Consider the following 26,333-nt stretch of genomic DNA (forward strand, 5'->3'; position numbering starts at 1 on the left):
AACTTTATATTTAGTCTTGAAATCAAAACCTATCTCTAATCTTTCTGGGCCTCTATTTCTTCCTCATTAAAAGTGAAATCATTTAAGATTTGTATCATATGCCTCCCCCTCAAAAGACTCCACAGTGAAATATGCTAGATATTATTTTCAATATTAACTTAAGTATGTTATTCATATGTACTGCTATGAAAACTAATAATTTTATTTTTTTTTTTTAATATAGAAGTTGGTTCTTCCCTCTTGAGACATCCATCACCTGAGCTTTCCCGGCTCATCTCAGCCCACAGTTCTCTTTCCAAAGGAGAACGAAATTTCCAATGGCCAGTTTTAGCTTTTGTTATACAACACCATGATCTAGAAGGTCTTGAAATAGCAATGAAACAGGCATTAAGGAAATCTGCTTGTCGAGTTTTTGCTATGGAGGTATGAATATATTCACGGAGTTACAATTCATGCATCAAACACATGTGATGATTCCATTTAATGACACCACTTTTTGTCAGATTGCATCAAATGAAAAGCCATTAGCCTATTGAAGATGTCACATGCTCACATCAAAATTATTTTTTTTATTATTTTATTATTCATATGTGCATACAAGGCTTGGGTCATTTCTCCCCCCTGCCCCCACCCCCTCCCTTACCACCCACTCTGCCCCCTCCCCCCCACCCCCTCAATATCCAGCAGAAACTATTTTGCCCTTATTTCTCATTTTGTTGAAGAGAGAGTATAAGCAATAATAGGAAGGAACAAGGGTTTTTGCTGGTTGAGATAAGGATAGCTATACAGGGCATTGACTCACATTGATTTCCTGTGCATGGGTGTTACCTTCTAGGTTAATTCTTTCTGATCTCACCTTTTCTCTAGTTCCTGCTCCCCTTTTCCTACTGGCCTCAGTTGCTTTTAAGGTATCTGCTTTAGTTTCTCTGCGTTAAGGGCAACAAATGCTAGCTAATTTTTTAGGTGTCTTACCTGTCCTCACCCCTCCCTTGTGTGCTCGTGCTTTTATCATGTGCTCATAGTCCAATCCCATTGTTGTGTTTGCCCTTGATCTAATGTCCACATATGAGGGAGAACATACGATTTTTGGTCTTTGGGCCAGGCTAACCTCACTCACAATGATGTTCTCCAATTCCATCCATTTACGAGCGAATGATAACATTTCGTTCTTCTTCATGGCTGAGTAAAATTCCATTGTGTATAGCTACCACATTTTCTTTTTTTTTTTTTATTTTTATTTTTATTTATTTATTTTTTCATTTTTCTTTTATTATTCATATGTCCATACAAGGCTTGGTTCATTTCTCCCCCCCTGCCCCCACCCCCTCCTTTACCACCCACTCCCCCCCTCCAATACCCAGCAGAAACTATTTTGCCCTTATTTCTAATTTTGTTGTAGAGAGAGTATAAGCAATAATAGGAAGGAACAAGGGTTTTTGCTGGTTGAGATAAGGATAGCTATACAGGGCATTGACTCACATTGATTTCCTGGATACCACATTTTCTTAATCCATTCATCAGTGGTGGGGCATCTTGGCTGTTTCCATAACTTGGCTATTGTGAATAGTGCCGCAATAAACATGGGTGTGCAGGTTCCTCTGGAGTAACCTGTGTCACAGTCTTTTGGGTATATCCCCAAGAGTGGTATTGCTGGATCAAATGGTAGATCAATGTTTAGCTTTTTAAGTAGCCTCCAAATTTTTTTCCAGAGTGGTTGTACTAGTTTACATTCCCACCAACAGTGTAAGAGGGTTCCTTTTTCCCCGCATCCTCGCCAACACCTGTTGGTGGTGGTGTTGCTAATGATGGCTATTCTAACAGGAGTGAGGTGGAATCTTAGTGTGGTTTTAATTTGCATTTCCTTTATTGCTAGAGATGGTGAGCATCTTTTCATGTGTTTTTTGGCCATTTGAATTTCTTCTTTTGAGAAAGTTCTGTTTAGTTCACTTGCCCATTTCTTTATTGGTTCATTAGTTTTGGGAGAATTTAGTTTTTTAAGTTCCCTGTATATTCTGGTTATCAGTCCTTTGTCTGATGTATAGCTGGCAAATATTTTCTCCCACTCTGTGGGTGTTCTCTTCAGTTTAGAGACCATTTCTTTTGATGAACACAAGCTTTTTAGCTTTATGAGGTCCCAGTTCTCTATGCTATCTCTTAGTTGCTGTGCTGCTGGGGTTTCGTTGAGAAAGTTCTTACCTATGCCTACTAACTCCAGAGTATTTCCTACTCTTTCCTGTATCAACTTTAGAGTTTGTGGTCTGATATTAAGATCCTCGATCCATTTTGAGTTAATATTGGTATAGGGTGATATACATGGATCTAGTTTCAGCTTTTGCAGACTGCTAACCAGTTTTCCCAGCAGTTTTTGTTGAAGAGGCTGCTATTTCTCCATCGTATATTTTTAGCTCCTTTGTCAAAGACAAGTTGGTTATAGTTGTTTGGCTTCATATCCAGGTCCTCTATTCTGTTTCACTGGTCTTCGTGTCTGTTTTTGTGCCAGTACCATGCTGTTTTTATTGTTATTGCTTTGTCATATAGTTTGAAGTCAGGTATTGTGATACCTCCTGCATTGTTCTTTTGACTGAGTATTGCCTTGGCTACTCGTGGCCTCTTGTGTTTCCATATAAATTTCACAGTAGATTTTTCAATCTCTTTAATGAATGTCATTGGAATTTTGATGGGAATTGCATTAAACATGTAGATTACTTTTGGGAGTATCGACATTTTTACTATGTTGATTCTACCAATCCATGAGCATGGGAGATGTCTCCACTTTCTATAGTCTTCCTCAATCTCTTTCTTCAGAAGTATATAGTTTTCCTTGTACAGGTTGTTCACATCTTTTGTTAGGTTTACACCTAGGTATTTGATTTGTTTTGAGGCTATTGTAAATGGAATTGTTTTCATACATTCTTTTTCCGTTTGCTCATTGTTAGTGTATAGAAATGCTAATGATTTTTCTATGTTGATTTTATATCCTGCTACCTTGCAATAGCTATTGATGATGTCTAGAAGCTTCTGAGTAGAGTTTTTTGGGTCTTTTAGGTATAGGATCATGTCGTCTACAAATAGGGATATTTTGACAATTTCTTTACCCATTTGTATTCCTTTTATTCCTCCTTCTTGCCTAATTGCTCTGGCTAGGAATTCCAGTACTATGTTGAATAGGAGTGGAGATATGGGCATCCTTGTCTCGTTCCTGATTTTAGAGGAGTAGTTTCAGTTTTTCTCCATTAAGTTTAATGCTGGCTGTAGGTTTGTCATATATAGCTTTTATAATGTTAAGGTACTTTCCTTCTATTCCTAGTTTTCTTAGAGCTTTTATCATGAAATGGTGTTGGATCTTATCAAAGACTTTTTCTGCATCTACTGAGATGATCAAGTGGTTTTTGTCTTTGCTTCTGTTAATGTGGTTTATTACGTTTATTGATTTTCATATGTTGAACCACCCCTGCATCCCTGGAATGAAGCCTACTTGGTCGTGGTGAATAATCTTTTTGATGTGTTGTTGAATTCGGTTTGCCATTATTTTCTTGAGGATTTTTGCATCAATGTTCATTAAGGAGATTGGCTTATAGTTCTCCTTTTTGGAGGTGTCTTTGCCTGGTTTTTGGGATAAGTGTAATACTGGCTTCATAAAATGTGTTAGGCAGTTTTCCTTCCCTTTCTATTTCGTGGAACCGTTTAAGGAGGGTTGGTATCAGTTCTTTAAACGTCTAATAGAATTCAGCAGAGAATCCATCAGGTCCTGGACTTTTCTTTTTGGGGAGACTCTTGATTGCTGCTTCAATTTCATTTTGTGTTATAGATCTATTCAGGTGATTAATTTCCTCTTGATTCAGTTTTGGATGATCATATGAATCTAGAAATCTGTCCATTTCTTTAAGATTTTCAAATTTATTTGAATATAGGTTCTCAAAGTAGTCTCTGATGATTTCCTGGACTTCCATGGTGTTTGTTGTTATCTCCCCTTTTGCATTCCTGATTCTACTAATTTGGGTTTTTTCTCTCCTCATTTTAGTCAGGTTTGCCAGGGGTCTATCGATCTTGTTTATTTTTTCAAAGAACCAACTTTTTGTTTCATTAATTCTTTGTATGGTTTTTTTGGTTTCTATTTCCTTGATTTCAGCTCTTATTTTTATTATTTCTCTCCTTCTATTTGTTTTGGGATTTGCTTGCTCTTGTTTTTCTAGGAGTTTGAGATGTATCATTAGGTCATTGATTTGGGATCTTTCAGTCTTTTTAATATATGCACTCATGGCTATAAACTTTCCTCTCAGGACTGCCTTTGCTGTGTCCCATAGGTTCCGGTAGGTTGTGTTTTCATTTTCATTGACTTCCAGGAACTTTTTAATTTCCTCTTTTATTTCATCGATGATCCATTCTTCATTAAGTAATGAGTTATTTAGTTTCCAGCTGTTTGCATGTTTTTTGTCTTTACTTTTGTTGTTGAGTTCTACTTTTACTGCATTGTGATCAGATAGTATGCACGGTATAATTTCTGTTTTCTTATATTTGCTGAGACTTGCTTTGTGCCCTAGGATATGATCTATTTTGGAGAAGGTTCCATGGGCTGCTGAGAAGAGTGTATATGTGTAGAAGTTGGATGAAATGTTCTGTAGACATCAACTAGGTATTTGATCTAGCGTGTATTTTAGATCTTGGATTTCTTTATTGATTTTTTTGTTTGGATGACCTATCTATTAATGATAATGGGGTGTTAAAGTTTCCCACAACCACTGTGTTGGCGTTTATATATGCTTTTAGGTCTTTCAGGGTATGTTTGATGAAATTAGGTGCAGTGACATTGGGTGCATACAGGTTAATGATTATTATTTCCTTTTGGTCTATTTCCCCTTTTATTAGTATGGAATGTTCTTCTTTATCTCATTTGATCAATGTAGGTTTGAAGTCTACTTTGTCAGAGATAAGTATTGCTATTCCTGCCTGTTTTCATGGGCCATTGGCTTGGTAAATCTTCTTCCAGCCTTTCATCCTAAGCCTATGCTTATTTCTGTAATTGAGATAAGTCTCCTGTAAGCAACAAATTGTTGGATCTTCCCTTTTAACCCATTTCGTCAAGCAGTGCCTTTTGATGGGTGAATTAAATCCATTAACATTAAGTGTTAGTACTGATAGGTATGTGGTGATTCCTGTCATTTAGTTGTCTTAGTTGTTTGAAGGTTTGATTGTGTGTACCTAAGTTGAGGTTACTCTCTACTGTCTTGCTTTTTCTTTTCCTGTGGTTTGGTGCTGCCTGTCTTTTCATGGTTAAGTTGGGTTTCACTTTCTGTGTGCAGAATCCCGTGAAGAATCTTTTGTAGTGGTGGCTTTGTGGTCACATATTGTTTTAGTTTCTTCTTATCATGGAAGACTTACTGCTCCATCTATTTTGAATGATAGTTTTGCTGGGTATAGTATCCTGGGGTTGAAGTTATTTTCATTCAGTGCCCAGAAGCTCTCACCCCATGCTCTTCTTGCTTTTAATGTTTCTGTTGAGAAGTCTGCTGTGATTTTGATGGTTTACCTTTGTATGTTATTTGTTTTTTCTCTCTTACAGCCTTCAATATTCTTTCCTTAGTTTCTGAACTTGTTGTTTTAATGATGATATGTCGTGGGGTAGTTCTATTTTGATCTGGTCTGTTTGGTGTCCTGGAGGCCTCTTGCATCTATATGGGAATATCTTTCTCTAGATTTGGGAAATTTTCTGTTACTATTTTGTTGAATAGATTACGCATTCCCTTCGCTTGCACCTCTTCTCCTTCTTCGATGCCCATGATTCTCAAGTTTGGTCTTTTGAAGGAGTCGGTGAGTTCTTGCATTTTCTTTTCACAGGTCTTGAGTTGTTTAATTAATAGTTCTTCAGTTTTTCCTTTAATTACCATTTCATCTTCAAGTTCTGAGATTCTGTCTTCTGTTTGTTCTATTCTGCTGGATTGGCCTTCCGTTTTGTTTTGCAGTTCTGTTTCATTCTTTTTTCTGAGGTTTTCCATATCCTGGGTGGTTTCCTCTTTAATATTGTCTATTTTTGTCCTGAGTTCATTTATCTGTTTATTCATTGTGTTTTCTGTTTCACTTTGGTGTTTGTACAGTGCTTCTATGGTTTCCTTTATTTCTTCTTTTGCTTTTTCAAATTCTCTATTTTTGTTATCTTGAAATTTCTTGAGGGCCTCCTGTACATTTTGTTTGACCCTATCCAGTATCATCACTATAAAATTCTCATTGAGTACCTGTAGTATGTCTTCTTTTAAATTATTCTTGTGGGCTTCATTGGGTCCTTTGGCATAGTTTATCTTCATTTTGTTGGAGTCTGGATCTGAGTATCTGTTTTCTTCATTTCCCTCTGGTTCCTGTAGTACTTTTTTGCTGTGGGGAAACTGGTTTCCCTGTTTTTTCTGTCTTCCCGTCATTGTCTTTGGTGTTGTTACTGTCCCTGTACTGTGTGCAATTAAGTACTTTCTAGCTTGTAATAATAACAATGGTAATATTTAGAATGGAAGGGTGAGCTGAGATGGAAAGCAAGATGTTAAAGAAAAGGGAAAAACAAACAGACAAGAAGGAGAAAACAGAACAGGGAATCAGACAAGAAAGTTTCAAAGGTATAAACAGGGAACGTTAGTGTACTAATTGACAGTAAGCTGAACAGACATTAGAGAGACAGAGAGAGGATTGAAAATAAAAAATAAAAAAAAATAAAGATAAGAATAAAATTTAAAAAGAAGTAAATAAAAGAAATATCTATATATAAAAATAAGTTAAAATAAAATGAAAAATAGAAAAATAAAAAAAAACCACAAAACCAAAAAACTTCCAAGTTCAAGTGCAATGAAGTTTCAGTCTTAATAATTTGGGTGTCCGTCTCAGTCTCCAATCCTGGAAATGGTGCCTCAGATGTTGTTCTGTAGTTGTCTCATCAAAGGGTTTGCATAAAGTAGAACAAAACTACATACACACACACACACACACACACACACACACACACACACACACAAAAGAAACCCCACCAAGTGTCCCAAGTTCAAATGTAATACAGTTTCAGTAAGTTTTTCAGCATGCAGGTGTAATTCGGTTGTTCTCTCATCAAAGGTAGGGAGAAAAAGAAAAAAAAAAGAGTCTGGAGACAGTTCTGAGAATGGTATCTGCAGCTGTGGCTTGCCTGCCCGCTGCTGTCAGCCTGCTGTTGCTGGAGGCGTTATTTATGCAGATCTCTGGGGTGAGCTTAGCACTCACCTGGCCCTGCAGGCTTTGTTTACTCAGAGTCCTGTGTGTGAGCCGCTGCACAAGCTTTCCCCTTTCCAAGCACTGGGAAAGGTGACACTGCACCTGCTTTCTCAGGCCTGCGTGTTTATTTACAGCTCATGTGGGAAGTGTGTCTTCCCCCCGCCTCCTGTGGAGTTTTTCTCCCACCGCCACTTTCACAAGCTTTCCTGCTCCTGATAACTGGGCAGTGCTTCTGCTCCTGCCAGCCGCCATGTTTGTTTACAGCTCAAGTGGGAAGTGGGTCTTCCCTCCTCTCCTGTGGAGTTTTCCTCCCTCCGCCACTCTCAGAAGCTTTCCCCGCTCCTGGTTGCTGGGCGTGCACCCCCGTTCCCGCAAGAGCCTCTCCGCCTGCCTGGCTTGTTTATTTACAGTTCCGGGAAGGATTACCTTCCCCCAATTTTGGGGCCTTTGCTCCCCACCCTCTTTGCCACGTGTCTTTATTGTTCTTTTTGTTTATTAGTCAGTTTCTCTTTTTTTCCCGGGTGGAGGTCAGTCTGTCCAGCGGGCTATGCTGCTCTGGCCCAGGGTTGTCTGTGGGAGTACTGCGGTACCGCGAAGCTCACCTGGTCCACGTCTTCCCAAGCCGTCTGGGCACAGGCGACTGGCGGCCCCGGGGCCCTCCTGGTTTCTCAATTTAACGTGAAGTGGAGATTCTCTGCTCACATCAAAATTAAACTCTAAAGTTTATGGATATAAATTAATTTAGCTTTCTATACTTAAGTACTCTAAAGAATTTTGTATTACTTTGTCATTTCAATCCCGAAATTATATTTTTTTAATGCCTTTATGTTAGGCTGTATCACTAGAATGAAATGACAGAATAGTCACACAAAAAGGATGAGAAGTAGGGGTTCTGAGTTACAAATTTACCAGTAACAATTTGTCCAGGCCTCCATTTTATGGAATGATAGCATTGCTGTGTATCACAGGCACGTGTTTAGTAAACTTTACAATATGTGTGATAAATAACTTGTCTCTTAATTAATGGGAATTATATAAAGATATTTAAGTAAATGATAGGTTGTGTAGAGCTTGAGAAACATTCTATGCTGGCCCCAAATACAAGTTGAAAATAAATGTACCTGAGTACATTGATACTAAGAATAATTTTCATTGTATTTCTTAACTATTATTTTCCCTGTTATCCTGTTCTTTTATTGAGACCAAAGTTTTTTACTATCTCAAGTTCAGTATGCCTTCAGTGAAGTGAAGGCTAGATTTTCTAGCATCTTTCCTTAAAATATGCAGCCCATGGAGGTGCTTCATTTGTGAGTAAGACAACCCTACTTTTTTTAACTCATATATGATCTTTTTTATCTTGTACTTTTGATCATCATTTATTCAGGCATTCAACTGGCTTCTGTGTAATGTCATTCAAACAACTTCTCTACATGATATTCTCTGGCATTTTGTGGCATCTCTAACTCCTGCTCCAGTGGAACCTGAGGAAGAAGAGGATGAAGAAAATAAAACAAATAAAGAAAATGCAGAACAAGTGAGTTTTTGTTCATTTTTATTCCATATTTTTATAGAAACTGAGTACTGTACTTTCAGATAGTATAATTATTTACATGAAATCATTCACAGATTATCTAACCTGAAAAAAAGAATAACATTTCCACACTTTTGGCAAAGGATCCATTACACTTAGGGAAACTGTCAACAAAGATGCTGACAGTCACATCTGTTTTTTCAATGAATACCAGTACAGAACATGTAATAATACGGTCCACACAAATAGGAGTTGTCAATGGAGAGAGCACTTAATTAGCTGCGGCACTCTTTATGGTTTTTTTATACCTTTTGAATGTATATTGCCTGCTCAAAAGAATAAAATTGTTAGGGCAGTCAGAGTTGCTCAAGTGGTAGAATACCTGCCTAGCAAGAAAGTATGAGGCCCTGAGTTCAAACCTCAGTAGCGCCAAAAAACAACAGTAAATTTGTAAATGAAACACCAGTAGTGAAACTTTGATCATGGTATTCAGTCTATAATAATAACTACTTTTGTTATTAAGCAGATTTATTTTGTTTTTGCAAATCTTAGATCCTATGCAAAATTATTGGAAATAACTAAAATAACAATTACTATTTACTAAGGACTTTTAGTGACTTAATATGAAATAACCATGACATCATATTTTTCCTTCTTAAAGTAAGTGCTTTAGTAGAAATATTTATTTGAAACACAAAGGAAGTAGAGACTACTTCTGATTAGGTGGAATAAGGCAAGTTATTTTAAGTAATGTACCACTGGATAGATAGAAACACAGTAAGCAAGACCAAAGTGTATGTGTTAGTTCTACAGTGTGAGTCTAATTAAGAACTGTTTTAATAAAAAGAAAGGCATATTTTTTAAGTTGCTTGAATGCACCTAGGTGGTTCATGCCTGTAATCCCAGCTCCTTAGATTCAGAGATAAGAGGATTGCAGTTTGAGGCCAGCACAAGCAAAAGCACAAAGCTCTGAGATGAAAAAAAAAAATCTAAAAGCAAAAGGCCTGGGGCTATAGCTCAAAGGCATAGAACACTTGCCTAGCAAGCACAAGATCCTGAATCAAACTTCAGTACTGCCAAAAATAAACCTAAACTTTTTACGTAAGAACAGTCGTTTTTTCCTAAGTGACCACTGTTTTGTCCAAAATCTCTGAAAAAGAAAATGTCAGACCTGTTAAAAGAAAAACCTGGTAGTTCATAGACCAGTTCTAGTTAGTTCTCAGACATTTTTGAGTTGCATGGGTGTTTTGGTTTTTTTTTTTAAAGCTGGCATTTTAAAAATGGAGATTTTTCTTTACTTCTCCCATACTAATTAGATGATAAACTTGCTTTTAATTTCTGCCATAGAAGAATACATGAATATATGAACACCTTGTTTTAGTTTGAGTGATCTGACCCACGGTGGTAGGAGTTCCTGGGTGACCAGTAGAGGTCTGTACTTGGAGCTGCTTCCTTCACTAGCCACAGCCCTCCCACAGTGTGCATGTGCTCTCCACTACTCCCCCTCAACTCTCTGCCATGACCTGCTTACCTTCTGTAGATGTGGGCTTCCTAAGAGCCCTGCTTTAAAACATATCTACTTAGTGCTCTGTGAGGCTCCAGTTTTAACTAACTAGGCAATTTTGATCAGTTTCTTAAGAAATCTTTCTTTAGGAATTTAAAGTACTTTATTAAATAGTTTTCCATTATAAATGTTACTCCATAGGTAATATTATTAAAAGGGTCACCTTAACTGAGGGTTTGAATGAGAAATGAAATCCAACTCCTGTTTCTCTTTTCAAACTGTGGTATCTCTGCTTTTAAAAGGAGTTTTTTTGTCTCATTCACTTAAAAATGTCATATGAACTAGTGATGACCTCCAACTTCTAGAGCTGCATTAAATATATAACTATATACACAAAACTTGTATACATATATATACACACATACATATGCATGCATACATATAACACATTAGACTCACTCTACTAATATATTTGTGTGTATACTAGAATTGATGTGCATATATGGTATTCATTTGTTCGCTCATTTTATTGGTATGTAACCTTATCACTTTTTGTGTAGAAATATTACAAATATAATTAGGAAATCTTACTTTGTGTATTGGGTATGGATTGGATATACATAATAATTTTTTGTGAAGAAAGTTCTTCCAGTGTACAAACTGATAAGCTTGCTTTTGATTTCTATTTTAGGAGAAAGATACAAGAGTATGTGAGCATCCACTCTCAGATATAGTGATTGCAGGTGAAGCTGCTCATCCTTTGCCACACACATTTCACCGTTTACTTCAGACAATCTCGGATCTTATGATGTCTCTCCCCAGTGGCAGTTCACTGCAGCAAATGGCTCTTAGGTATTCTTGTATTTAAGTATTTTAGGTACTGTTGGAGAAAAAATTTTATGGAGTATGCACAGTTACTAAATGCTTGAAAAAACCTCTTTAAATGATAAGATACAAGAATCCATGTAAGTGGTGGCTTCCTCCTTCCTGTCCTAATTTAGAATACCCTTCCTTTGAGCTGACACTTGTTTGTCTGTCTGTAAAATATGGATAATACACTTCTTAGTCCTCTAAATGATTGCTGTAACAATCTCCCTTGCTTTTCCCTCCCTCCTACTTCAGATCATTTCAGTGTCACAAAATGAAAAAGGGAAAATGAAATTTCAGAAACAAAAATCCAAGACAGAGTTTAGACTTGAAAAGAACATAAAGAAAAGTGGATTCCAGTAATATGCAGCCAATTTGGAAACTACCCTAAGGAGCATCACATAATCTGTTGAGAGTTTGGCATTACTTTTATTTTACATTGTGAACCTTATTTTTTGGTTTATACTGAACTATAGATATAAAGAAATTTTGCATTGATTTATACAACAGATAAGATGGTGGAATGATTTGGCTTCCCAGATTCCTAATGATAAGACCAGTGGAAGAAAGATACATTGTGTCCTCATAAGATTTTTGAAATGTAGGTTGCATTATACGCTAATGAATTATTGTGGCGTTATAATACAGATCACTTTGAGAAGCTCTTATAGTTGGTGCAATGCTTGGGTACCCAACAGATTCATTACCCTTTTGCTTCTATTTTTCTGTATTTAAAGCAGGTGAATTTTCTTTATAACTTATTTTGTTACAAAGAAATTATTTTTATTTCTCAAAAAAAAAACAAATTGCAATGATTTTACTCCCTGAAGTTTGTTAATTTCTATTTTTTTACTAAATCATTAAGATTTTTTTTCAGGTATAGCTATAAAGCATGGTAGCTATTCTAGGAGTTCCTTGAATATTCCTAGAAAATAATTATTGCATATATTGCTTATATATTTATATTGCTTTTTAGATGCTGGAGTCTCAAATTCAAGCAATCTGATCATCAGTTCCTCCATCAGAGCAATGTCTTTCATCACATTAACAATATTCTGTCAAAATCAGATGATGGAGATAGTGAGGAGAGTTTTAGCATCAGTATACAATCTGGCTTTGAAGCTATGAGTCAGGTCAGTGACTGAATGGTTATTGTCTGCTTATTGTCCTAATATTCAATGGTGTATTTAAGGGAAATCTAAGAGTTACTCATAAATAATTGGATTCTGTCTCACATTATTTATTATCAAATGTCTGTTTTCTCATCATGACAGATTTTTTGAATATTATGAATGCTTATATTTGTTTCTGATAGGAATTATGCATAGTTGTGTGTTTAAAGGACTTAACCAGCATTGTTGACATAAAAACTTCAAGCCGACCTGCCATGATTGGCAGTTTGACAGATGGTTCCACAGAGACTTTTTGGGAATCAGGAGATGAAGACAAAAACAAAACTAAGAGCATCACTATCAACTGTGTAAAAGGAATTAATGCCCGCTATGTATCTGTTCATGTGGACAATTCACGGGATCTTGGGGTAAGAAAGGGAACCTAACTTATGTCTAGTTAATTAGTTCTTTCCAGACTGATTACTGTTAGTAATCATGCATTCTCATTTCTGAGTTTACCAAAAAGATTTATCACTTGAAACTTCACCAATAAAACAGCATTTTTATATTCCTCAAATAAATCTTAAATCTAAAAATAAATTAATATGATTGGGGACAGTATGCAAGATAAATTCTGAAAAAAAAATCTGATTAAATGTACCACAGCTGCAGCTAAGCAAAGTAAAAATCTTAATTTTCTACTTCCATGCCTTTGTTTAAGCTATTCCCTTGACCTAGAAATATTCCCCTTAAACTGCTTATCAGATTCTCCCAAGATCTCTTAAGACTCAGCAGAGAGAAATCCTTTCTGGGTAATTCTTACTCTTTTCTCCAGTAGGTTCTTTTTTGTATTACTCTAATGGTATTTAGTATACTTTGATTTGTGATGTAATTAGCTAGCTTCAGGTTTCTACTTCTCAACCGCAGGCATGGGGTAGGGGGGAGATGGTCCTGAACTAACTTAAATGATAATGATTTATATTCTCCCTAGCCCTGTTTATTTAACATGTCTCAATTGAATTAAGCACTCTTTCAAAAAAGGCACTAAGCAAAGGAAAAAAGATCTATTTCCCTGAGCCAAGAAAATAGTAGCAGCTGCCAAACTGCCATTCTTCTACCTTCATTCTGGGGAAGATACTGCTTCGAATTTTTCCCTCTAAGTGGGCATGACTTTCTAGCAGATCCAGTCTAATGAGTCCCCTTAGACCAGTGAGGAGCTATGCCCATACATTTGCACATTCTCTTGCTAGTAAAAATCGTAATGGTGTGTTTGGGTCTCAGATAACCTGGATATAAAGCCAAGCACAGCAATGGACTCTGCCATCAAAGCACTCCTTTCCACATCAGCCACCAACTCCTGTACATCAGTATACATTCAGCTTTTTCCCGGTGTGGAATAAAAAACAGGAGCTTAGCTAATATATTATGAACTTATTTCCTGTTCAGACCCAAGAATTTCCAATGGGTACATCTACTTTACCATAAAATCAAGTGTAATAAATCAAAACACTTTTCTTGCTAGCATTCACTTCTCAGTACATAGTTATCTTTGACTCATAGTACATTCTACACCAAGGGCATACTCTTCCTCAGAATAATGATTATAATCAATTTGACATTTTTTGTCTCTTCTAAGAGCAGATAATCATAACTATGCATTTTTTAAATTCCTGGTATGTAAGCTGAATATCTATGTTCCTTTTTAAAGACTTTGTTTGTGTCCTCTTTGAGCCTATATATCTGTGTCCACCAAACTGCCAACTGTCCATAGCATTTGTTTGTTTGAGTTGCATTGGCCTATAATATTCATAGTGTGGAACTCTAAAAGGAATTAGTATGTTGATCTCTTTTTTGATGTGCTTTGCATAAAACTTGTTCAACCTTAAGATCTGTGGCTCTTGTGCAAACATGACTTGTTTTCAGTACTTAAAGGTACTGTACTTGTATGTTTGATATTTATCATTTGTGTGAATGTTGCCTCCCTAGTTTGGCAAGTGTCTTAAGGAAATGGAACCCCCCTAGTTATCAAATACCCTTCTCCATAGCTGTAAGGCAGTCATAGTGACATTCATTAGTATCTATTAGTTAAGTTACCTTCTTTGCTTTGCTTCAAAAGCACTGAGAATACAGTTAGAAGAGTGGGACATGAATAGAAAGCAGAGTTGTTGAAAGACTTTGAAGATGTAGAATTTGAAAGTTTAGAGTTTGGGTAAAAAGATAATATCAACCTATGAGAAAACCCATGAAAAAAGGCTGAAATGGTACATTTAAGGTAGAATTTGTGAGAGTATGTCAAGACTGGAGCTGTGAGAATTGTGTTTAGTTGGACAGATGGTGTGGGGTCAGTTAGAAAAGACTATACAAAAAATAGGCAGAAAAGTAATGTGGCATTACTAGGTTGTAAAAAATCATTGTAAGTTCCAAAGCAGAAATATAGCATAACTGTTTTGAATTATCTATTTTAGAATAAAGTTACCTCAATGACCTTCTTAACTGGCAAAGCAGTAGAAGATTTATGCAGAATAAAGCAGGTAATTGAAATTTTGTCATTAAATGTTTGCTACCAGCCTCCACTGTTGAGTTCCAGTTTTGGCACACTACCAAAGTATTGGTATAGAGAATCATCTATTTACAAACCTTTAACTTGACGAGTGGCGTACACATGGGATAGTAACAACCATCCCTGTGCTACACACCTTATAACTTGTGCCCAAAACATTCTCCAGTTGTGAGACTACATGATGATATTGTGCCCAGAGTCTCCCATTCCTTACTTCCCTATAAAGACAAAGGGCTCCTTATATTTCATCCAGATCTAATTCATATTCAGCCCCATAACTTGGGTTGCTGTCTCCTAGCCTAAAAAAAAATCTATCACAGAACTTTAACCATGACTAGATTGCAAGTCAGTTTACAAAACAATTCTAGGAACAAGTTAACCCTTAACTGGGCAGGAACCTGAGATTGTGTACAAAATCTGTTATTTATATTAGGGAAACTTTGTCAAAGCTGTTCTTCTAGATGACTTGATCTCACAAAAGTTGGTCAGTGAGAGGGGAGGCGTTGGGTTTGTTCCAAGTCGTATTGAGGTTTTAGATAAAGCAAATAATAAATTTTGTTCAAATTATAAAGAAATAAGATAATCCATTCAATGAGATAGTAGTCGTTCGTACTTAATGCCCTAAGGAAAAAATGACATAAATTAAAATTACAAATTTAATGTCTAAATAAATCATGTAGAAGTCTCCAGATCTTTTCTTGGTTATCAAATTCCATAGAAAAATTGAATTTCAGCAAGAAATAATTAGAAACATTCCACAGTGTACTGACATTTAATCTCTGAAAATTACATTCTCAATAAAATTCAGTGAAATAAGGAATCACAAATGTGAACTTACATATTACGTAATTTGTCTTCAAAAACTGAAGAATATTAAGTAACAGCGTATTGAACTGAAGGTTTGAACTAAAGGCATTGTGCTTACTAGGCAGATGCTCTACCACTTGAGCCACACCCCAGTCCAGTCCTTTATGCTTTAGTTATTTTTCTAAATAGGGTCTCACATTTCTGCCGGACCAGCCTGTACCCTGATCCTTCTATTTATGCCTCCTGTATCAGTGGATTGACAATCTTGTACCACCGTACCCAGTGAAAATACTCACCGTTAATGGTGCTTTAATGTGTTTCTGTGGGTAAAGTATAATCATAGAAATTATTGGACGTGGTTTCACTCACATAACTTGCACTGGGAAGCCATATGGTAGTCAAACCTGGATTTTAATTCTCACTTACTGAGAATCATTCAACCTATGTTAACTTCAGTTTCTTCTGTGTTATAGCTCATGTAGGTAATATTACTTATCCTCACAAAATTTAAAGATAGTGTGATTAACATAATAAACTTTGCTCTCTATGCAGTTGTTGTTTGAGCTTGCTGCTAGTAATGCCAAGTCTAGGACAGTGATAAAAGTGATTCAGCTATATCTGGTTCATGTCTCTTTTCTACTCAACCAGGTCGATCTGGATTCTAGGCACATTGGCTGGGTGACAAGTGAACTTCCAGGAGGGGATAATCACATCATCAAAATTGAATTAAAGGGCCCAGAAAATACACTAAGAGTTCGACAAGTAAAAGTCCTGGGCTGGAAAGATGGTGAAAGCACAAAAATTGCAGGCCAGATATCAGCCAGTGTGGCTCAGCAGAGGAACTGTGAGGCTGAGACTCTACGAGTATTCAGACTTATTACATCTCAAGTGAGTGTCCTTACTATGTACTGTAGCACTAAGTAGAGTATATAGAACATAATATATTTTGAGAGTGTAACAAAATATTTTGTAAAACCTGTTAGAGGTTTTCTGGCTACAAATGTAGCCCATTTTTACTTCTCTTAGTCCTTTCCCTGTACCCAATGTTACATTCATCATTCAGACAAGTAATGGGATGTAAAGGAATAGCATAATAAAAAATCTGCACTCTCAGGTTTAACTTTCCCAGTGGTAAATCCTGTCATTAAATCTCATGTGTCTGCCTTCATCAGGTATTTGGAAAGCTCATCTCTGGAGATGCTGAACCTACACCAGAGCAAGAGGAAAAAGCACTTTTGTCATCACCAGAAGGAGAAGAAAAAGTATACAATGTATTTATTTGTATTCTAAAAATTTATTTCCCTTTTTCACTTTCTTTTGTTCACAGAACTAATCCATGCACTGCTTATTTTAATTGGGATGTAATAATAGTTTATATGCTGTTAATTTTTTCTTACTTTGATTAAAAAATGATGAAGGAGAAATCTAAAGGAAATTCAGCATTTGTTCATGTATAACCTAGCTAGTATTTTAAGTCACAGCAAAACTTGCTGTATACCTGGAGCTACTGTATTCAGTTGTTAGCATTTGTAAAATTAACTTAGTCATTTACTGTGTCATGCCCTATCAATTATCTTCTATCTCTATTTTATTTGTCTTTCATATCCCAATTCAAAGGTACTATCTTCTCCAATAACCTTCTTTATGATTTCTGCAAACAAAAAGCAATTTTTCCTCTGCTAAATTTCATAGTTATCTATGTATGCCTCGTCTTGGTTTTTCTCTTTTTGTGTTTATCTACATATTTTTTTTTCTCTCCCACTGAACCATACCTCCTTAAAGACCAAATACATGTGTGATTTGTCTGTGTGTCCACCATGGTGTAATTAGTCATACATGTATTCATAAATTTTTACTGAAATAACTATGTTTTACAACATTCTTAAAATTTCTTCTAAAATACAATGCTTTATTTATTTTGTCTAAATTAAAACATTAAACCTAAGAAGAAAGACTCAACCTCTTATATCATTGCACTGGTGAAGCCCTGCATTACTGTGTTGAGTGGAACTGAAGAGAAGGAATATTTTTGCTTTGTTCTTGATCCTAAAAGAAAACATTCAACCTTTTACCATTAAGTGTAATGTTAACTATAGATTTTTTTGTAAATGCTTTTGATCAGATTGAGGACGTTCCCTTATATTCCTAGTCTGCTAAGAATTTCCGTCAGAATAGATATTCTTCTGTATTTCTCTTTTTCCACTTTTTTACTTCTATTCAGTAGAATAGCCAATATGTTTTTGTACATTTTAATTAGTGTGTGTTACCTTATAGGTAGTTTGTTCTCAATTTAAAAAAAAAAGATGAACGAGAAGATGCTAGGTATGTGACATAGTGATTCTTTGCAAGGGGTGTGGGTGGTGATGAAAGTGCTCTCAAATTGACTCTGATGATACTTGCACATGTGCCCTGTGAATATATCAAAACCCATGGAAGTTGTAGACTTCAAGGAGGTGAATAGTGTACTATGGAAACTACATCTCAATGACGTTGTGTTAGAAAGCAAAACTAAATGATGAAGTAAGTCAACAAAGAAAACAAAGATGAAACATCTAAAAGAGATTTATGTATCATCTAGCTAGTATTTAAGTATTGAAAATGCTCTACAAATTCATTTTCTTCTTAAGTGAGCTTTGGTAGTTCTGACATTCAAGTAATTGTGTCATCTAAGATGCTGAATTATTGGCATAAGTTATACACTAAAGTATGCCTTTATCCTTTTAATGTCTATAGAATCTGTAGTAATATCTCTTCTTCTTATACCTTATGTTGGTAATTTGTGTCTCCTATTTTTATTGGAGAGTGTAGCAAGATTCATTTCTATCTTTTCAGGAAATTAGCTTTTAGTTTTAGTTTTACCAAGTTTCCTCTTTTTTTAATGATTTCATCTCCTTAGTTCTACTCACTTCAGCCAAATGATTTCCTCAGACTTTATCCTCTTAGTGTTAAAAACCTCAATGTAAAGTAAATTCACCTTAAATATCTGCATACGTAATTCTCAAGATACTTTGAATTGTCAACTATACACATTTTCTTTAAAGAGCATGCTTCATGTTTTTTTTTTCTTTTCTCTATAAAGGCTACATCAGATGCTGACCTGAAAGAACATATGGTTGGCATAATATTCAGCAGAAGTAAACTGACTAACTTACAAAAACAGGTCAGTTAATAGCTACTGCCTTGTCTCTGTCAGTTTTGGTTGGTTGGTTTGTATTTAGACTATAAAATATCTTCCAGAATTTATGCAGGCTTTTTCATGCTGGCTTTTTTATAAATCCTGGGAATTTGTCTTTTTCTAGAGAGGAATGATTATATTGCCATACTTATGTAACTTTGAAGAGTTTGTTGTGAATGTTTCTTACCTTGCTGCTCTTTTCTACTTCTTGTGTTCAGCTACCTTGTTTTATTGGGGGGCACAAATACCCAGCTACATCAAACTACATTTGCATTTTTGTCCCTGGTTTTTTTGGGGGTAGTGGGGGGGAGATTGTGGAGGGAGGTTGTCTTGTTTTATTCAGCAGTTTAATAGAGCTAACTAAACCAGTGTTAATATTTCAAAATATAAGTGGGTGTGGGGATAGTGCTAGATTGTTCTGTAAACGGATGCCTGATAACCTAAAAAGATAGCTCTTCAAAAGTCGAATAAGGTAGGCACTGGTGACACCTGTAATTCTAGCTTTGGAAGGTGGAGATTGGGAAGATCATGGTTCAAGGTCAGTGTGGGCAAAAAGTTTGTAAGATCCCCCATCTCAGCCAATGCTGGGCATTATGGCTCCTGCCTGTCATCCTGGCTATGTGGGAAGTCTAAATAGGGGGATCAGTGAAGGCCAGCCTGGGCATATATGCAAGATCCTATCAAAAAAATAATGAAAGCAAAAAAGGCTGGAGGTGTGGCTCAAGTGATAGCCTGCCTAGCAAGCTTGAGGCCCTGAATTCAATCTGCAGTACCATCAAAAGAAAAAAGAGATAAAAGAATGGTATAATGGAGAATTAACTGAGAGGAAGAGTGTTAAATTGAGCCTTAACTTGTATTGGTATCCCATTTTGTTTGTTTTATTAAGAGTAGTAAATCAGACTTGCAAATGTGTTTTTACATTTTCTACATTGCCTTCACATAGGTGTGTGCTCACATTGTCCAAGCTATTCGCATGGAAGCCACCAGAGTTCGAGAAGAATGGGAGCATGCCATATCAAGCAAAGAGAATGCCAATTCTCAGCCAAATGATGAAGATGCCTCCTCTGACGCTTACTGCTTTGAGCTGCTCTCCATGGTTTTAGCATTGAGTGGCTCTAACGTCGGCCGGCAGTATCTGGCTCAACAGCTGACCCTGCTTCAGGATCTCTTCTCCCTGCTTCACACAGCCTCTCCTAGGGTCCAGAGACAGGTGACCCATCATGCCACTTACCTTTGTGCTTCCTTGTGACTTGAAACACTGTTAAAATTCACAAGGCAAAGAGAATCACCTCAGGGCCATATGGATCTTTGTTTTTTTATTTCATGTTTTGTTTGGGGCCTATGATTTTCCATATTATTTTATTTTTAACTCATTATAATGAGAGTAGAGAAAAGTAAAATATGTTCCATTTTACTACTGTTTATCACTACTGTATTGTGATAAATAGTATTCTGGCTATTGATCATCTTTTTACCATGAAATACATGTCATTTAGTCTGAACCAAAAAAGAAGACATGTTTTTTCTTGGTAACTACCACTCCAGACATTAAAAAGTGTTCAAATCATATGTCTTTTCTTCTCAAAATTAGAAATAGTATTTAAATATTTGTTTTCATACACAGATTATAAAATTACAGAATGGGAGCTCAGTACATTAAAAAAATTAAACCATCAATCTTGAAATGGATTTTTATTTTTACCAGGTGACCTCCTTACTAAGACGAGTTTTGCCAGAAGTAACCCCTAATCGTCTGGCCAGCATTATAGGAGTGAAATCTTTGCCCCCAGCAGACATCAGTGATATCATTCATTCAACGGAGAAAGGAGATTGGAATAAGCTGGGTATCTTGGACATGTTTCTAGGATGTATTGCCAAAGCGCTCACTGTGCAGCTGAAAGCCAAAGGAACCACCATCACTGGGACTGCTGGGACCACTGTGGGCAAAGGAGTTACCACGGTCACACTTCCCATGATTTTCAACTCCAGGTTCGCCATTGCATGTTTTAGTACCAAAAAATGGAATTAAAGCATGATTTCACATTACTTTGCTAGCTCACTCACCAAATAGTACCCATAAACAATAACTCATGTGTAAAAGAAATATCATATGTAATAAAAGTGTCATTTGCAATTAGTGAGGAATAGAAAGTAAGCTATATGTATAGTATTAGGATATTTGGGTATCCATATTGAAAAAGACTGTAGATCCCTACTTATCATATATAAAACTAAACTTTTCACAATAAAAATGAATTAATGAATAAATAACATAAGGAGAGATTAAACTTCAGATCAGTTAAAATTATATGTATATTTATTTTAAAACTGTATTAGAGGGGACAGTGTAAATAATGTACAATATAAGTCTAAGCAGAATTGTCACTACGAATCCCCTCTGTATAATGAATATTTCCTAATAAAAAATTCATTAAAAAACTATTAGAATATTTTTCTAATCTTCAATTTGGGAAGCTAGTCCTAACAAAACACTGAACCCAAAAGTTATCGTGCTAAAAGAAAAATATTCAGAGATTTGACAAAAAAAATTAAAGTAATTGATAGCTGATACTATTAAGATGTCTTAAAATATAAGCAACTAAATGAGAAAAATATTTAAATATCTATAATAAACAATTATTTGCCATAATATTAAAATAATGCCTATAAAAGGCAAACAACTTAAAAAATTAAATGCCAATAAACGAATGAAAACATGCCTTCCTTGCCTCAGATGAATATAGATTAAACAACTGCTTTAGCAACTCTGTGAAGGAATAAGCACATTTATCTAATATAAATTGTCTCAGCACTTACGGATGTCAGTTGGATAATATTTCCTTATATCTTAAATATGCATATCCTTTGACCCACCATTTCTAAGACTTATGCATGTGCACAAAAGAATATATGCAAAGACATTCTGTAATTGTGTATAACCATGGAAAATTAGAGACATATGGCATAGTGCAGATATAGAGCCAATCCATAACAATAAGCAGATAACACCAGAATGTCAATCAGTGTATCACTTCCTTCATGTAGAAAGTCTCGTTAAGAAAAAAAATGTCAGCTGAAGTACACAGTAGTGTGCTTAGTGATATAGCTGGCTTATAGGCTAATAGAAGCTCCTTATTATCTCCATGTTCATTGGAAACAGTGTGTGGTCCAAGGACTATACTTTAAATATCGTTATTCTAGAAAATACACACAGAAATAATGTGCAAACAAATATCCAAAAAGGATCATAAATCAGGATGGCTGCCCTCAAGATTGAAGAGATAGATTTGGGGTAAAGTTTTAATGAACTTTCTCTGAAAAGGTTTTAATTGTAGACTGAATGTCGTGGCACATACCTATAATCCCATCTCTTTGGAGGCTGACACAGCAAAATCCTGCCTATAATTAAATAAACAAATGTTTTAACGGATTAAGTCACTTAAAGAATTAAAATGCTGTTTGCTGAAATAGCATTTTTATCTTTTCATTTGTAATAACTACCAAATACTTGGTTGGTTTTGGTTTACAAATGCTGACTTTTCTTTTTAGTTATCTTCGACGTGGTGAAAGTCATTGGTGGATGAAGGGCTCAACTCCTACTCAGATCTCAGAGATCATCATTAAACTTATTAAGGATATGGCAGCAGTAAGTTTCCATTCTCCCATGACAGCAAAGAGGTACAGCAGGAATGTGACGGAGAAAAATAGCTTGGTCTGCTGAACTGATAGGAGGACATTAGTCCTTTATTTAGGGACTATCTTTAGTACGTTTAGCTACTGTGCCATTTGTCTTTTCAATAAGTAATAAATTTGGCAATAATGTAAACTACGTGCATTTCTAACTTCCCAATTAACTTACTTGAGAAATATTACAGAAGTCTTTTAGGACTTTTAAAATGTAATAAAATAAAATATGCTCTTTCAGATCCTAAGGAAAAAACTCCCAGAGGCAGAAGTTTCTCATCCTCTTCAGTCCTCATAGTTTATAAATTCTTTATAAATCTTTAATAATGTCCTATGCCGCTGCCATAAGATACTGGCTTTGGGGAAAATCTGGGAGTGTAGAGGGCAGGGGATTGCTTCACGGAGCATATGGCTCTTACTAGTTGATCCGTAATGTCAGTTTCCTCACATTGCATTGTGTTTCCAAGAGTTAATGTGAGGAGGACAAGCATTATGGGATGTAGGTCCCTGAGAGGCAGAGTGAACACAAGGCATTTTGGAGGAGAAGGGGGAATTGAACTGTCAGTTAACATATTGATAACATGGAGATATGAGAAGTGGGAGGATATTCTGCAACAAAGATGCAGTTCTATCACTATTTCCAAAAGTGTGGAACCTTTATAGTGAATAAGCTTTCTCAGGATGTTAATTGGATGAGTATGTTCGAATACCTAAATTCCGTGATAGTTAATACTTCATTTAAAAAAATCATTGCAATGCACAAGGCTCTGAGTTCAATCCCTAGCACTAGAAAAATTCAGCAGACCAAATAAGAGTAATTATAGTCCAAACCATTTATGCCTTTGGGTTCCAGTAATACAATCTAAAAGCAATTAACTTAGGTGTATAAATTTCAGTGTTAAATAACATGGCTTTAGAACCAAAATTTTTCAAGCATAGATACCTTTCTACCTTTATTTTTGTTCTGTGAGACCAAATCCCCTTGAATTCTGTAGGAAATGAATATTCTTACTTACTTTTTAAAGTAAAATCCTACATACTTTTAAATCATCAAAGTACATCAGAGGTTGAATTCTTAATAGGGTTATGAAGGATTTTTTTTTTAACTTCTAAAGTCTTTGCCCCTAGATATAAAATTACATAGTCTTGCTACAAATAAATCTTTCCTTTTGGTAAGAGATGTCATTTAAGAGAAAAGAATTTGCTATGATAATACATTTCTGGTCACTTATTTAAAATATTCTGTCCTGCTCAATAGGGTCATCTGTCAGAAGCTTGGTCCCGAGTGACAAAAAATTCTATTGCAGAAACTATCATTGCCTTGACCAAGATGGAAGAAGAATTTAGGTCTCCAGTGAGATGTATTGCAACAACTAGAGTAGGTTTTTTTTAATTTGTTCTGTATAATTGTATGTTCTTTTTTTAGTAATAAATTTGAACAAATTTTGATCAATAAATCAACTTAATTCATATTTCAACTAAATATTTATTGAAGAAAACCTAAAGGACTTTCATGAATTATGACTAAATATGATAGTCATTACTGTTCACCCTAGGTGCTCTATATCACTTGTTTTTGTTATTATTTAGGAAGCTAAGGGTATGATGGTTAAAAAAGATTAAATTACATTGTGCTTCTCTTTCTAATGACCTATTTATTGTAGCTTACTGCAATAAATTTAGTAGCATTTTACTGTGACAGACTGATGATCCTTTGAAGACGAGGCTCTTTCCTCCTCCTTTTTATGTGGCCTAGTTGTTTCTACTGAAGAACTCTGTAACTTACCTACTGGGGATGTCGCTTATACTGTTAAAAGTAAAAAGTGCTTGCCAATGGTAGAATGGGTTGAAATCCCTGAGGAAGTAGGATTACATTCTTCATATGAGACATAGATAGTACATTTTAACCCACCAAATGTCATATAGTTCCAAAAGAGATTTCAGATTTTGTTGAAACACAGCAATGTGACAATATTAGGAAGAAATGAGCACTGGTAGAAATTGCTTAGATTAATCCTCAGAAATCTGATAAAAAGCCCTAGGGAAAGAAAGCCCTAGGGAAATACTTTCTTGGTGGTAAGTGTGATACCTGAAGCAAGTGTTTTTCATAGTAACCCTTTTGTACACTCATGAGTTCTTTCATTCTGCATTTCCTTTCTCCTTACGTGCATTAGTTTTCTTCTGTTTTTTTTTCTATCCCTGTTTTACCATCGCTTGCTCTTCTTCTCCATTGATGCACACATGTACTTCCTAGAGTTAAGCCAGTTAACTAAGTTTCTGCTTTTTCGTTAATGAAGGAACATATCATTTTATGTAAAACTGAAACTTATCCTTCAAGCCTCACAAAGCTTTTTGAGAGCAATTTTCAAAAGCTTACCAGACACTTATTTCTGATATGGTACACCAAGTATAGTGCTTAGCCCTTTGAGGCAATGGAAACTTCCACAGAACTATTACTATCTAGAAGAATTTAATATGTACCCAAGTATTCACATGACTATACAAAACTAAACAGCTATTGTACCGCCTTACATATTTTCAAATTCAGCCAGCATTTTTTTGAGCTGTTGTCACATGTCAAACAGCATTTTATAAGTGTTTCCTAAGAATTCAGCAGTGTAACAACCTTTCTTCTCAACAGCTCTGGCTTGCTCTAGCATCACTGTGTGTTCTTGACCAGGACCATGTGGATCGCCTCTCCTCTGGGAGGTGGATGGGAAAGGATGGGCAACAAAAACAAATGGTAAGATCAGAATTACTTTATAAGAATTTACATTTTTTTCTTTATAATCAACCTTAGCTTAACCTAGAAAAGACCCAGCAAGCCAAAATACACAATTAGTCAGTCACTTTGAAAACTATGTCCATGTTAGTCAAGTTCATATCATGAATCTTTTTGACTTGAGCCCCCTCTTCATAGTATATTAAAAACTTTAGGGAATTCTAATTATAAAAGACCTTTCTCCTTCTCTGAGTCATGTTTGCATCATATCAAAAATTGTAACCAGACTCTGTCTAGATTTTGTACTAAAATGTAATCGGTCTTATGGTAGGAAGGAAAAAAAGCAGTAAGAGAGGCAACCTGACACTCCATCACAGGTGTAAGTAAGGTATGTTTGGTGATATTTTTAGGTTCACTGAAAGGAAGACATTATATAGGTCCTTTCAACATTATCTTATTAATGTTCAAGTTTTTTGGGGGTGGAGGGTTAGGGGATTTTTGGTTTGGGTATTTTTTTTAATGGTACTGGGGTTTTAACTCAGGGCTTCGCACACTTGCTACGCTAGTGCTCTACTGCTTGAGCCGTGCATCTACTCTAGTCTTCAAGTTTTAAACAGTAGTTATTTACTCATTTAGCATACAGAATATTTAGATACAGAATGTGAAGATACTTAATTAAATCAGTAAGTAGAGAAACATTCTCATGTTATTAATCACTACATCTGCATAGCACATTAATCACTGAGTAGTTTTGAGAGATTTTTATAATGCAGTACACTTGCCATAATTCCCTTTAACATTCAGGTTCTAAAACCATTAACAGACTTTGGAACATCATCCTGTTATGTTATAAATTTGTTTCAGTATCTAGGGCTTTCTTGTTAGTCTAATGCAGCATGTGGAAATGTCTTATTGTAGCCTATGTGTGATAACCATGATGATGGTGAAACTGCAGCTATCATTTTATGCAACGTCTGTGGAAATTTATGTACTGACTGCGACAGATTCCTTCATCTTCATCGTCGAACCAAAACTCACCAAAGACAGGTGAAAATTTCTATCTTTATATCCAGCACAAGACCTGGATCATGAAGTACATTTAATGAATTTTAAAGTAAATGTGGAAAAGAATGGGAAAAAATGGGCTGTG

The 26,333-nt window shown here is 35.7% G+C and overlaps 1 protein-coding gene across 14 annotated transcripts in view; it reads left to right on the forward strand.

Annotated features, from left to right (window-relative positions):
- Mycbp2 (MYC binding protein 2) overlaps positions 1-26,333 on the forward strand; it is a 257,047-nt gene that overhangs the window by 216,528 nt on the left and 14,186 nt on the right. For 12 of the 14 annotated variants that reach the window (XM_074043187.1, XM_074043191.1, XM_074043189.1 and 9 more), the window contains 15 exons: positions 224-423; positions 8,606-8,755; positions 10,948-11,108; positions 12,100-12,256; positions 12,439-12,663; positions 14,701-14,766; positions 16,251-16,490; positions 16,775-16,873; positions 18,682-18,762; positions 19,721-19,987; positions 20,483-20,766; positions 22,327-22,423; positions 23,720-23,839; positions 25,103-25,204; positions 26,102-26,230. In XM_074043187.1, the coding sequence (XP_073899288.1) occupies positions 224-423; positions 8,606-8,755; positions 10,948-11,108; positions 12,100-12,256; positions 12,439-12,663; positions 14,701-14,766; positions 16,251-16,490; positions 16,775-16,873; positions 18,682-18,762; positions 19,721-19,987; positions 20,483-20,766; positions 22,327-22,423; positions 23,720-23,839; positions 25,103-25,204; positions 26,102-26,230 (2,378 nt within the window). The remainder of the gene's footprint in view (positions 1-223; positions 424-8,605; positions 8,756-10,947; positions 11,109-12,099; positions 12,257-12,438; positions 12,664-14,700; positions 14,767-16,250; positions 16,491-16,774; positions 16,874-18,681; positions 18,763-19,720; positions 19,988-20,482; positions 20,767-22,326; positions 22,424-23,719; positions 23,840-25,102; positions 25,205-26,101; positions 26,231-26,333) is intronic. The other 2 variants (XM_074043188.1, XM_074043200.1) reach the window with 1 other exon arrangement.

Source organism: Castor canadensis, chromosome 10 (assembly GCF_047511655.1).
Source record: "Castor canadensis chromosome 10, mCasCan1.hap1v2, whole genome shotgun sequence".
Lineage (NCBI taxonomy): Eukaryota > Metazoa > Chordata > Mammalia > Rodentia > Castoridae > Castor > Castor canadensis.